The following is a 12531-nucleotide window of genomic DNA, read 5'->3' on the forward strand; positions in this document are numbered from 1 at the left end:
AACAGGATGCACAACTTTTTTAATATCTCTTAAATTTTTATTATTCGTTTAGCTTCCTCTTTCACGAAATTTAAGTTCCTCCTTTTATCGAAAGTGCCCACTTTAGCGAAACACTTCAGAAGGTAATGAATCCTTAAGTTGAAATGCTTCAAAACTTAATTAGAGTTTAAAAATTTCCGCTTTTCTCTCACGTCTTCATATAAGAGTCGAAATTTCAGAGGAAATTTTTTGTGTGTGTGTGTCATTTGCCTCATGTTTTGTGTGTCATTTTGTGTTCTAATCTTTAGCTTTTGTACAAAGATTTCCATGCTTGAAATACGATGTGATTGAGACCCATTAGCATTTTTATAAATCAGCGCGAAAGTTAAAAAAAATACACAGTCTTTTTTGGAAGTTGATCCAAAATTTTGTTTTTTGCTTTATTTTCGGGTTTTAATAAATTCAATATTTGTATCAATTTATTATTTAATATTTTTTGTAAAGTGAAAACAATATCAATTTGTCTGAATAAAAAGACAAAATATATACATATTATTTTTGAAATGATAAAGCATTTAAAGTTCCGCGTACTTCATCTTCTGTAAATTACTGTAAGCTTTCAACTTTCTCTAAAAAAATTAATTTTACTACATTTTAATATTAACAAATTAGATTTACGTATTAAATTTTTTTAAATTTAACTTTTGTACTACACATATTTGTAATATCCCTTTGTTAAAGAAAAAACTTAAAAAAAGTAAAAAAATTTAGTAAAATTGTTTAGAGTTTAAATTTTTTCTATTCTTCCATCCAAAGGATACTTAAATAATGTCACTTAGCCGGTTCTTCCCATGTGTATCTCCGGAATTAATAGATTTAACAATATAAATGTTGTTATATGTTTAAATAAGACTAATAAATTAAAATAAAGATCTAGAAATCACGAATTTTTTAAAAATGTCACTCAACCAGTTCTTCCTTTAAGCTCCTCGAATAAGTGACTCGCGTCAAGCTTTAAGATTAAGAAAATACAAATATTTAATTTGCTTATAGTATCATACGTAAAGTGATACTTTAATTTATCCATTTTTTTTCTTATCTAAGTTGAATGTTTGCTTATTTAAGAAACCTGCATTGTTATAAAGTGCTTTCGTTATTTCCTCTGAAAATATATGACTTATTATGAAAGTATCTTCCTTTTTTTTAAAACCTAATATTGCCCTCAAATCGTTGATTTGCTACCAGGAAACCCAAGTAGTCTACAGTCTACAGCAGAGGTCGCCAAAGTGGTCTATATAGACCCCCAGGGGTCTATTTAACATAAGCGGGGGTCGATCTGAGCCAGGGGGTCGAATGGGGGTCGATCCGAACCGGAAGGGTCGATTGGTCGAAGGATTATCAGTATTTTTCAGATATGTGACAATTAGAAATAAAAGAAGAAGACTTGGAAATATATACAGGTAATCTTCAAAAATTGAGCGACGATTTTAAACTGCGTTTTGTTGATTTGGAAAACATTGACATCCCTGATTGGATTATTGTGCCATTTTCTGCTCAAATTGAAAACGTGGACATCAACCTGCAAGATGAGCTTGCTGAATTATTATGGGGATTTGAAGCAAAGACGCTTTTTAAAAATTTAACAATAAGCAAATTTTGGACAAATATAAATATAATGCAAAAATATGTAAGACTTTACGAAATAGCTCAGCCATTTATGATAGCATTTCCAAGTTCCTATATGGTTGAAGCCGGTTTCAGTCACGTAAATTCAATCTTAACTAAGAACAGAAATAAATTAAATGTGGAGTTTCGAGGGGATTTAAGATTAAAATTGACCAATTTTGAACCCAATATAACGAACCTTGAAGAAAAAAAAACACCAGGCACACCCATGTCATTGATTAAGAAGCAATAAATCCGTAGTTACTTTACTTATTATTTCTACTTACTTATAATTACTTATTATTTCATAAATATTAAGGTATTTATATTTCAACATTAATATATTTTTCATAAAACTATTGTTACACTATGTACTATTACTTTAATAAATGTTCAAAATCATAAAATAAATGTACAAACACAGTATCTAATAAAGTTTTATTTTAATTAACAAAAAATTTCTTTTATGGGGGTCGATGGAGATTTCGAAAAATTATGTAGGGGTCGATGATCAAAAAAGTTTGGCAATCCCTGGTCTACAGTGTTGTGCTCCGATTTTCTCTATCAAATAAAGAAGATATAATTGCAATATTTACTTTTATTAGAAATGAATTATTTTTACAGCTCATGGTTCAGATAATAATTACATCCATTTAACATTTGTATAGTCTGTATAACATAACGTTCGTATATTTTGTATGGATGGTTTAACTGAATGTAAACAATAACAAGCTTCCTAAAACTTCCGGTGTATCCCTCCGCTTATGTTATGCTTAGGAGGTGCGATGTGTGCTTAATATTCTAGGAAGTATTATTATTGCGATGTGTGTTTAAATTTCGACATAGTCTTACCATTCATAAGAGTTTTCTGGAACTTATAAATTCTAACACGTCATGAGCCTAAAACAAGTTTAAGAAAATTAATATCACAGCCTAAATAAAGTGTTTTGAGTGTTATCCCTTAATTGGCTATATTTGTGTTAAATAGCACCGTTTGTTATTTTTTGGGCAACATCATTAGCAAGCTTGCGGAGTCACCCGAATTCATTTGTTGTTTATTTCGTTGAAAGTTATATTGAAGGAACACGTTATATTGAAAACACTACACGTATAATAATATTGGATGGCGTATTTTTTCAAGCTCAGGTGTAAAAATCGGCCGGAAGTCGTAACCCGGAAGTCTTACGGCGAATTTTAACCCCAGCGTCATCTGCGCTTAGCTTTAGATGGTCAACTCTCCCTATAGAAAGATCTTCCCTCTCCACAAAGTCTAAGGCCGTCTGCTGCCATGGAAACAAAAAATTCAAAGAGGGGAGTTTATCTTTCCCCTGATTTTTTTTCTCTCTCGTTAACCTGACTCAAACTCTGTGTTAATTATTGACCTAACACCCCTACTTGAAATAGTTAAACATCGTGACCACAGTACCGGACGAATGGTTAGGGTAGTTCTTTCCATAGTTCTTTTCGTTGGTAGCAAGGCAGTAGGATTTTTTTTAAAAAAAAAGATACTGTATAGTTTATTAAAAGTAAGATCTTCTCTAGCCATTCGTCTGTACCCGTGGCGGTGACTATGGTAACGAGGTATAACTATTTAAAGTAAGGGTATTGGGTCATTGCTTAAGACAGGTTTTGGCTCGGATCGGCGAGAGAAAGGTAATCTTTTTCCTCAGTCTTAGTCTTTGAGTGAAGAGAAGCTACCCTCCATGAAATAAGTTATTCTTGTTTCCATAGCAGCAGACGGCCTCAGACTTTGTGGCGGGGGGAATTCTTACCGTAGACAAACAATAGTTCATAAGTTTGTTGACCACTGGTTAGTTCTATAACAATTCTCGTTTTTCATATCGTTCATGTGTAAAAATTAAATGAAGGACCCAATAAAGCTATATAAATTATTTGTGGTATCTAACAGAATGTGTCTTACTTGCAGGTGGTTGTTTGGAGAAGGTGGTTGCCAGTGGTACGCATTCATGGGCTTCCTGTTTGGTTCAGCACACATAGGAACGCTTGCTCTTCTGGCCCTTGATCGATACCTGATAGCTTGCCGGATCAGTCTGAGTAAGAACTTCCTCTACCTTGCAAGGATTGTACTCTTGAAGAACTTCTTTGTTTCTTCTTCCTTTCTCCCTACTTCCGGTGAACTTATATACTTATTCTTCCAACCGGATGACACGTTTATTTCAGTTAATGCATATGTTTGAAACATGAACAACTTTTAAAATATACAGGGTGCTTAATAAGTTCTCAGAAAGACAATTTCAAAATTACCAAGTTTGTGTGTGTCTGGACTTTTAAGAATAAAATCTAGCCAGGCTGGCGAAAGCAAAGAAAATAATGAAGAGAGAAAAGCATGCAACTATAAAAGAAGAACATTGCGTGCAAATTTTATTTTTGTTTAAAGATATTTTTTAAAAGGCAGACCAAATTTTAAATAAAAATAAAATTTACACGCGATTTTGATATTTTTCTTTTTTTATAACCGTCGTTGAACAACCACCCAATTTTTTCTATATTTACGACTACTAATGTTCAATTCTGTAGTCTTGTAGTTTTGAACCCAATCCAAAAGACAAGGAAACTCCCGAATCAAGTATTGAGAGAAATTTGCCTTAGTAGAGAATATTTTAATGTAACTAACTTGCATTTGCGTCACATGAAGAGGAAAATCTCTCACGGTTAGCCTAACGGAAAGCGGACTCTAATCCATGATCCGTCTACCACTGAGGATATTTTACGTCAAGCACTGTGGTCGGCCCGAGTCGGATGCAGAATTCGTATCGACCAGCCATTGCTGGGATTCGAATCCGGTTCACCTCATTGGAAGGCAAACGCTCTATCCCCTGAGCCATCACGGCTCACGATTTTGATATTATTTTTATAACCGTCGTTGAACACCCGACCCAAATTTTTGGGTTTACGACTACTGATGTTCCTACGACTACTATTAATGTTACGACTACTAATGTAATGGGTGTGTGAATGACCGAAATTGTTGGTTGTTGACTTGTGAGGAGAGTAGTTATCGACAATACCAACCTTCATCAATCAAAAGGTACCCCTAGATTGAATAGAGTTAACATGTCTTATATACTAGTGAATTGATGTTTAATAATCATAGTGGTAGTTACGCCACTATACTCGATGAGCGATAAGAATTCAATGAACGGATACCACTAGTTGCCGTATTTGGGGAAGACTGGGAGAGCTGTATTAAGTTCACCGGATTTTGAGCACTCGTGGTGAGAGCTGTGTTATGTTCATGGTTGTGTGCGTTGTCTCTCCTGCGTTGCTATTAGCAGTCGAGTGTGTGCAGAATCCCGTTGTGTGCAAATGAGACTGAGAAGCAACAGTGCGAGGAGGACGATGACGCAATTGCAAATAGCAAATCAATTGTTCAATGTGGACCATACATCGAAGTCGGCGTGATCATCTTACGTCCTTAGGTCACCAATTAGGTTTTGATAGAACTTTAATTTGCAGCATTAAGTTTAAAATCAGATGGAAACGTTTATTTTGTTTTGGTGGTGGAATTACAGTCGCGTCAGCCCCCGGTGTTAATAAGTTATTGACTTTTTCTTGACTTGTCAAAAAGAAAGAGGCGGCAGTTTAGTTGGCCGTAGTCGTTAGCATCTTCAATCGACCGAGGCCAATTAGTTTCCCGAAGTATTTGTAAATTTTTGAAATTCGCAAGGCTTAACACAGTGATGTGCCTTGTTTCCAAATTTATAATGGTACCAACCTAGTTTATAACAAAAAGATTGGGATCTCAAACGGCTACGATCTCGAGCACTTGCAGATTTACTTTGAGACTTACCCCTTGTATGAATGTATCAAATTTCCTAGTTAATTCTGCTATACTAATCTTCAAGGAATTAATTTTTTTGTTATTAGTGTTGTTATGTTCAAGAGTTTTACCGTATACTTTGTTCACTGTTCATAACTCTGTTGAGCTAAATATACCAATAATTGCCATCTCTGCAATTTTATCCAAAGAATGAGAACTGATAGGTTATATAGCCTGTTGTGTGAACCTCGGTAGCGAATGTGATTTAAACAATTCCTCAGAAATGGAAGTTTCTACCAGACCATTCATTTGTTGTAACATGTCAGATGGATGCTTATCGCCAAGATTAAATGCAGTCAATACCCTTTTTTAACCTGGCTTCTATTAATCTACTTAACAATGTATTTTTTAAAGCGTCGTATTTTCCATTCATTCCCTACAAAATCTAAGACATTTTCGACTAATGAGGCAAAGACAATGTTATAACTTAGATAAATCACGAGTAATATTGCCGTTAGCAAACTGTGCTTCGAGTTGTAAAAACCATAATTTACTTTTATGTCGCCAAAAAATTGGTGGTTTTACTGCCATTTTGTTTACTTCTAAATTCACATCATCTTGAGTTGATGAATTTAAATTAACATTTGTGCTTTCCTCCATGTTTAATATCGAAGGTAAGTCAGAAAATAGTGGTGATATTTGAATGCACAAACCTTTTTTTCATCTAAATAAAATTTTCGCAATGTTAAAGTAATCAAGTCCTGCGGTCACCAATTGGGGGAGAGTAGTTATCGACATTGCCAATCTTCATCAATCAAAAGATCATTATTGAAAAATTCATCAAAATTTTTATTTACTTTATACCAAATCTATTAATAGAAAAGCTGTTTTGTTTGTTTCTTTCAACAAGAACAATTAGTTGAGTAATTTTTGATGCATTTCAATTTACTATTGCATTATTATTTAATTGCTATTATTATCTGTTCTTAAGCCTACCAAAAAGTTATCTTTTAAATACTATCGCTTAGAATTTTGAATTCATTGATGATATAGTTTTGAAGGTAATTTTTTTTAATAAAAATGTTTTATTTGTTGCCTCGATTGAAAATTAAATTGGAAAATATTCCTTAAAAGTATTTACAAAAGATCATGATTGAACATTTATTCAAATCGCGACTCAACATGTTTTTAATCAACGGAATCAGTTTTAAAATTACTGGAAAGCATTTGCTGCACTTAAAAAAAAAATTTTTTTAAATAATTTTCACATTCTAAAGAATTCTTAATTGCAGAATCTGACATAAACTGTTTACTTCGAAAGCACCAATGTAAAAAAAAAAGGAAACACAACGTTGGAAACACAGTCGATAAAAGACTCGCAAAATACAAAAGTAAACCTTAAATAAACAGTAGGCCTGATAATGTATAATTCTAATGAATTCATCAAGAATTAATACAAAAAAAATGTATTGTACCTTTAACAATGGTGAAATTGTTTTTAAAAAAATCAAACATAAAGCGTCGGTGTTATTCCTTTTTCTTTCTTTATAAACAAGTAATGGAAACAAATTAGTTTTAAAATAGGCTAACACCTCTATTTGCATAAAATACTAAGGAAGGTTGAAGAAAGAATAAAAACTTAGTATCCATTTTCTACGCTATTATTTTAGTTTCTTTCTTTAAGAGATTATGCATATTTAGTAATTGAATTATTACAATCTAACGATGGAGAGAAATAATGGTGGAAAGAAAATGAATTTTAATTCCGAATGCATTAAGTTTTTTCTCTTTGCTTCTTCAATTTAATCTTTTAAGAATTGATTATTGAAGTATTTAAAATGAAGTAAATATAACCGTAATAATAATAATAATGAAATACAGAAATTATAGTGAGACTATGCAAGTAAAATGGTGCAACTCTATTCCCTCACAAACTATTTCCATTTATTCAGTTTGTAATTTATTTAAGGTTTAGTTGTGTTTGGTGAATCTTTATCAACTTTGCTTTTTTTCTTAATTTAATTTTTTAGAATTTTTGAAGTTAAAAGGGGCACAGAAAAAGTAAGAAGAACCCCGAAAGTTCTTATCAATGTCTTATGAGAATTCTATTTGTTTTTAGAATTCCGGCTTTGGTTTGTTGTCATTGATAAATAAATGTATTTCAAAACTCAAAAGTCGAAGGGTTATGCAATAAGTATACTAATATAAAGTTTGGTATTGATATAGTTGTTGATAATTAAAACTGCATCAATACTTAGCATTTTTAATACTGATGCTGTGGGAATGCGCGTCTTATGGCCCCTAGAAAGGGACATATACCAGCAAAAATCACTTGATAGTGGTACATTTTGACTATCATACGTCGTCCGAGAACAATATCATCACGCCAGGCGATGATATATACAGTAAATCTTTTTTCTGATGTGATGAACAAAAACAAACGAGTTTTTTTATAGAATCCGGACAGCCTGGTTGATGGGCACTGGGCCCATGTCCAAGACGGCGAGGGATCTATCACCGTCGGCCGAAGACTCCCCGTGTAGTAAGTGGTGACTGGTTTGCGTTAAATCTGTCGAGTCACTAAGTCCTCTAGGTTCCCATACCAAATCGTACCTCTGGGGGTACTGATCCAGCAGTTTCCTTGTCTTCTAGATAGGTTCAAAATTGCAAGTTGACGGAGTTGAACATTGATGGTCGTAAACCCAAAATCGGGTTGGCTGTTCAACGACGGTTATAAAATAAAATATATAATGTAGAGCCGTGATGGCTCAAGGAATAGAGCGTTCGCTTTCATATGAGGTGAACCGGGTTCGAATCCCAGCAATGGCTGATCGATACGAACTCCGCATCCGGCTCGCACCAACTACACTGCTGACTTAAAGTATCCTCAGTGATAGTAGGATCGTGGGTTAGAGTTCCCTTGCAGCCAGGCTAACCATGGGAATTTTTGTGTGGTTTTCCTCTCCATGTAACGCAAATGTGGATTATTTCCATTGTGAAGTCCTCCAAGAAGGCAAATTTCTCCCAATACTTGATCCAGGAGTTCTTGTCTTCTGAATTAGGTTCAAAATCACAGGGCTACGAAGTTGAACAGTAGTAGTCGTAAACCTAAAAATTGGGTCGGTTGTTCAGCGACGGTTATTAAATTAAATAATAATGTAAAGTCATCGGGAAGGGTAACGATAATAATGAATGAAAATATTTTTATTTCTTTATTTTATGAAAAGCTTGATGAAAACCAGGTAAGTGAAATTTTAAGAGCTTCTATAACCAGTTTAAGGATAAAAGTAATCTTCGAACTATTTTATTACAGATTTATTAGACGGAGGGACTCATAATTCTTTGCTCTATTTTATTTTCCATTGCCCGATTTGAAAATAAAAATAATGCAAGCACACTAAAAACTAATGTGGAAAAGTTAAGATTAAAACAAAAGAAGAAAAAAAAATTTACATTGAATGTTCCCACATTGATACAACCACTTTGTTATTTTCACTGATTTATAAATGCTCCTAAAAATTTCACTTACCTGGTTCTTTCACTAAGCACTTTAATTGTGCCAGAACATTCCTTTCAGATTTGTGCTTGATTTCGTAGTGTTATTCAGTACTGATTAATTAATTTGATTCACCCGGTAAGAAGAACGGTCATTCAAGTTATATATTATGTGCAACAACTGCACAAAATTTTGTAAACCTAGCTTAATTATTCATGAAGCTATGGACATTTTTATAAAACATACTATTTTTTTGTCTTCCGTTTTTTTACTATAACTGTTGAAATATTCAATAAAATTTTCAGAGTAATTTTCAATCAATTTTGTTTAGAATCCTATTTGGCAACTTATGAAAAAAGGCCGTTTTGATTTTGAAGTAGCTTTTGTACTTTGTTACTGAAAGCTTTAAATGATAAGTTTCTTTCCAAAAATACCAATGTCGTTTTTAATAAATCTTGTTTTTAATAGTACAAAATTAAATTCGAGTACAAAATTAAATCCGATTTAAATTCGATTCCTTATCGTTCTGAGCCTTCTTTCCTAATTAATAAAAACTACTTAGAAAATTACTAAAAAAATTTTAAATTTTCAAAATATTCGAATCGAACTTTTTTTAGAAGTTACCAAATACGATTCAACTATTTATGAATATTTTTTTTTATTGTTTTCCGTCAAGGTGCACTACTTTAAATACTCCTATCTTGCGCCAATTTTAACGAAATTTTTAAAATGAAAGTATGGTTAATTAAAAATTACTCTAAAACTTTTGTTTAATTTTATTGAATATTTCGGAAGTTATAGTAAGAAAACCTAAGTCAAAAAAAAAATTAGTTTTATTATAGTCATACCCATATGTCTATGAATATTTAAAATAGGTTTATTAAATTTTGTACAGTTATTGCATATTATAACCAATGTAATTGACACTAGTAAAAAGCTTATCGCTATATTGTTTGGTATAGGGTGTTCAAAAACATCCTTTTTCGTTCGTAATTTATTACCGGTCCCTCTAAAATCTTTATCGATATGTATGAGAAATTACATGACCGAAACATTTCTTCAAAATAATTCTCCAAGTTATTTCTTAAGAAACATCAAAAAATGATTTAGTATAGAAATCTTTGTCTAACTCCTGTATTTATTTAAATAATCCCGGTTTTCATATCATTTCGTACAGGAATTTATAATTTTAAGTCAAAAGCTTAATTGTTAACAAATTGTTTGCATGAAACTGATTTGATTTTGTGTAGCAGGCATAATATTGATTAATGTGATTGATATTGTGTGCAAAAATACTTTAAAAAAAAAAGAATTTTTAATACTTCTATTCCATAACTTAAAGCTCGAGTAAAGATAATACATAACACAAACTCATAATAAATAATAAAAATTTCTTTTAAGTTGAATCAAATCAAACTCATAAATAGTAAATAGTTATCAGATATCCGAGATGCTTCAAACTTGAAATCCACCCATGTCTTGAAAATATAGACTTGCAATTTTTAAAGCACAAATGAATTCTCGCGTACAACACAACCCATCCTACATTAATAAAAGAAAAAAAAAATTTTTTTTAACATCTTGTAAAACCTTAAGATAAAAAAAAATCTAATATTTTGTAACCTTTTTAAAGTGAAAAAACTTTTTTAAAAAAATATAGGTTTGATTGTTTTTTTTTTTTTTTTTTCATTTCAATTTCAGGTGTAGCGCCAGATGCAGAAAAATAAATTACCTAAAAATATTTAAAAATATTCTGGTTTGGGAGTTTCTTCGACGCGTCGAAAACCTTTAAGTGCTTTTAAGAACGATGGAAAAAGAAATATCAGATTCGAACATACCTCAAAAATTGTAAATCAATATTTTCTCTGCTCTCATATTGCTAGAATGTATTTATTTATTTTTACTTAGCAATATCTCTTAAAATCGACCTCTTTCTAATAGTAATACTAAAAAAGATAAAAATTGTTGCTTGTCTCTTAAATTTATTTTCGTGATCTTGGATATTTTTTTTCTTACTCTGTAAGAAATTCTTTAATAAAAATACCAGTTTCATTTCTAGACTTTTCTTCTTCAAGTTTATATCTGACAAAAATGTAATAAATATTTGGATCTTCGGAAATCTATAAGAAGTGAAAGAAATCAATTTTGAAATAGAAATTTCCTGATTCTTCTGTAATAAGACAATTCTGTGAAAGTTTTGGGTAATAAATTCCTAAAACTAAGTTTTGGGTTATAAATTCTCTGAAGCTAAACAGCATGAAAAAATACAAATAATACAACATAAAAAATTTTGCTTATCTGATAAAAAACAGCCATCAAAACTCACAATGTAATAGAGAAACTCTTAGATACAGAAGAAAATTTCGAACAAGTTACAACAAGAGAAAAAGAGGCAAATGTTGGAATACTATTGAAAAATTAATGTGAGTGCTACACTAAAGATTTCGAATCAGGCCACTTGACAACTTCTTTCCTTTGCTAATCGCTGAAATAAAACTTCAGAAAATTGATAAAAATGTTGATTTTTGAAAGAAGGAGGGAAAAAAAATGCGATATGTAGCTTATTACTCGAAAATGCTAAATATATAAAAAAAAATTATCGCTTTCTTTGATTTTTTATTGCACTGCAGAATAATTATGAGAATATTTAATATAAAAACAACTTCAAACAAAGCTTCACAACAAAGCGGACATGAGAATAGCAGCTTATAAACAGGAAAATCAAAGTTGTTGAGAAACAGTTGAAGGAGAGCATGGTGAGAAATTTCAATTCCAGCAACAGGTTGAAATAACGCCTATTGTTGTAACTTGTTTGAAAGTTTCACCTACATCTCTGTGTTTCATTCTGGATTTGGACTCTAATGAAAGTTTTTTCATTATTGAATTTTCAAAAATACTTTTTATTCATCCCCACAAGATCAAATACATTTTTTTTTAACTTGACACACTTGATGTTAATACAGTTTTTTTTCAAATATTAATTCATTCATTAAATAGGGATGAGCTAAAAGCGGTTAAGCGTTAGTCGTTGTTTTAAATTTTGCGATGAGCGATTCAGTGTTTCACATATTTTAAAAATAACATCAGTGAAAATTTCTAACTTATAGCTCTTGTTGAAAAAAAAAATAGTTTATTGCCCTCATTTAATTTTTTTATATTCGCTGTGTCAGATAAATTCAATTCGCAATTGCAACGCTCGAGTACGCCCTCTAGCGGGAGCCTGTAAATATCAGACATTAATTTATCACGTTTTCATTTAGTTCCATCTGAATCACTGGCAGAGTCGGGCACCATTTTCTTTGCACGAAATAGGAAGCAAAATTTCCCTAAGGAAAAAGCCGAAAAACTTTAAAAAAAACTCTCCAGAACATTGTTAAATCTTTCAAAAACAGAACACGCCAAACATTTGAAGAAAATTCCTCAATAATTTTCAACTTCTATTATCAACAAACTTGCAACTCATAACTTCCGATTTCGCTTTCGCATACTGTTACAGATGTGTGTATTAAGGTAAAATGCATTTCTTCTGTCTTCAATTCATTACGAATTAAAGTGAAGTCAACATTGCTTTCGTCATTCCAGTGAATAAATATGAATTCAGAACATACAG

General features: G+C 31.7%; 1 protein-coding gene across 1 annotated transcript in view; it reads left to right on the forward strand.

Annotated features, from left to right (window-relative positions):
• Positions 1 to 3571: 3571 nt before the first annotated feature.
• LOC107449547 (visual pigment-like receptor peropsin) overlaps positions 3572 to 12531 on the forward strand; it is a gene marked incomplete at its 5' end in the record, with an annotated part of 26012 nt that continues 17052 nt past the window's right edge. The window contains 1 exon segment of the mRNA XM_043052140.1: positions 3572 to 3699. Coding sequence (XP_042908074.1) covers positions 3572 to 3699 — 128 coding nt within the window.

The sequence above is a fragment of the Parasteatoda tepidariorum genome, chromosome 4 (genome assembly GCF_043381705.1).
Source record: "Parasteatoda tepidariorum isolate YZ-2023 chromosome 4, CAS_Ptep_4.0, whole genome shotgun sequence".
Lineage (NCBI taxonomy): Eukaryota > Metazoa > Arthropoda > Arachnida > Araneae > Theridiidae > Parasteatoda > Parasteatoda tepidariorum.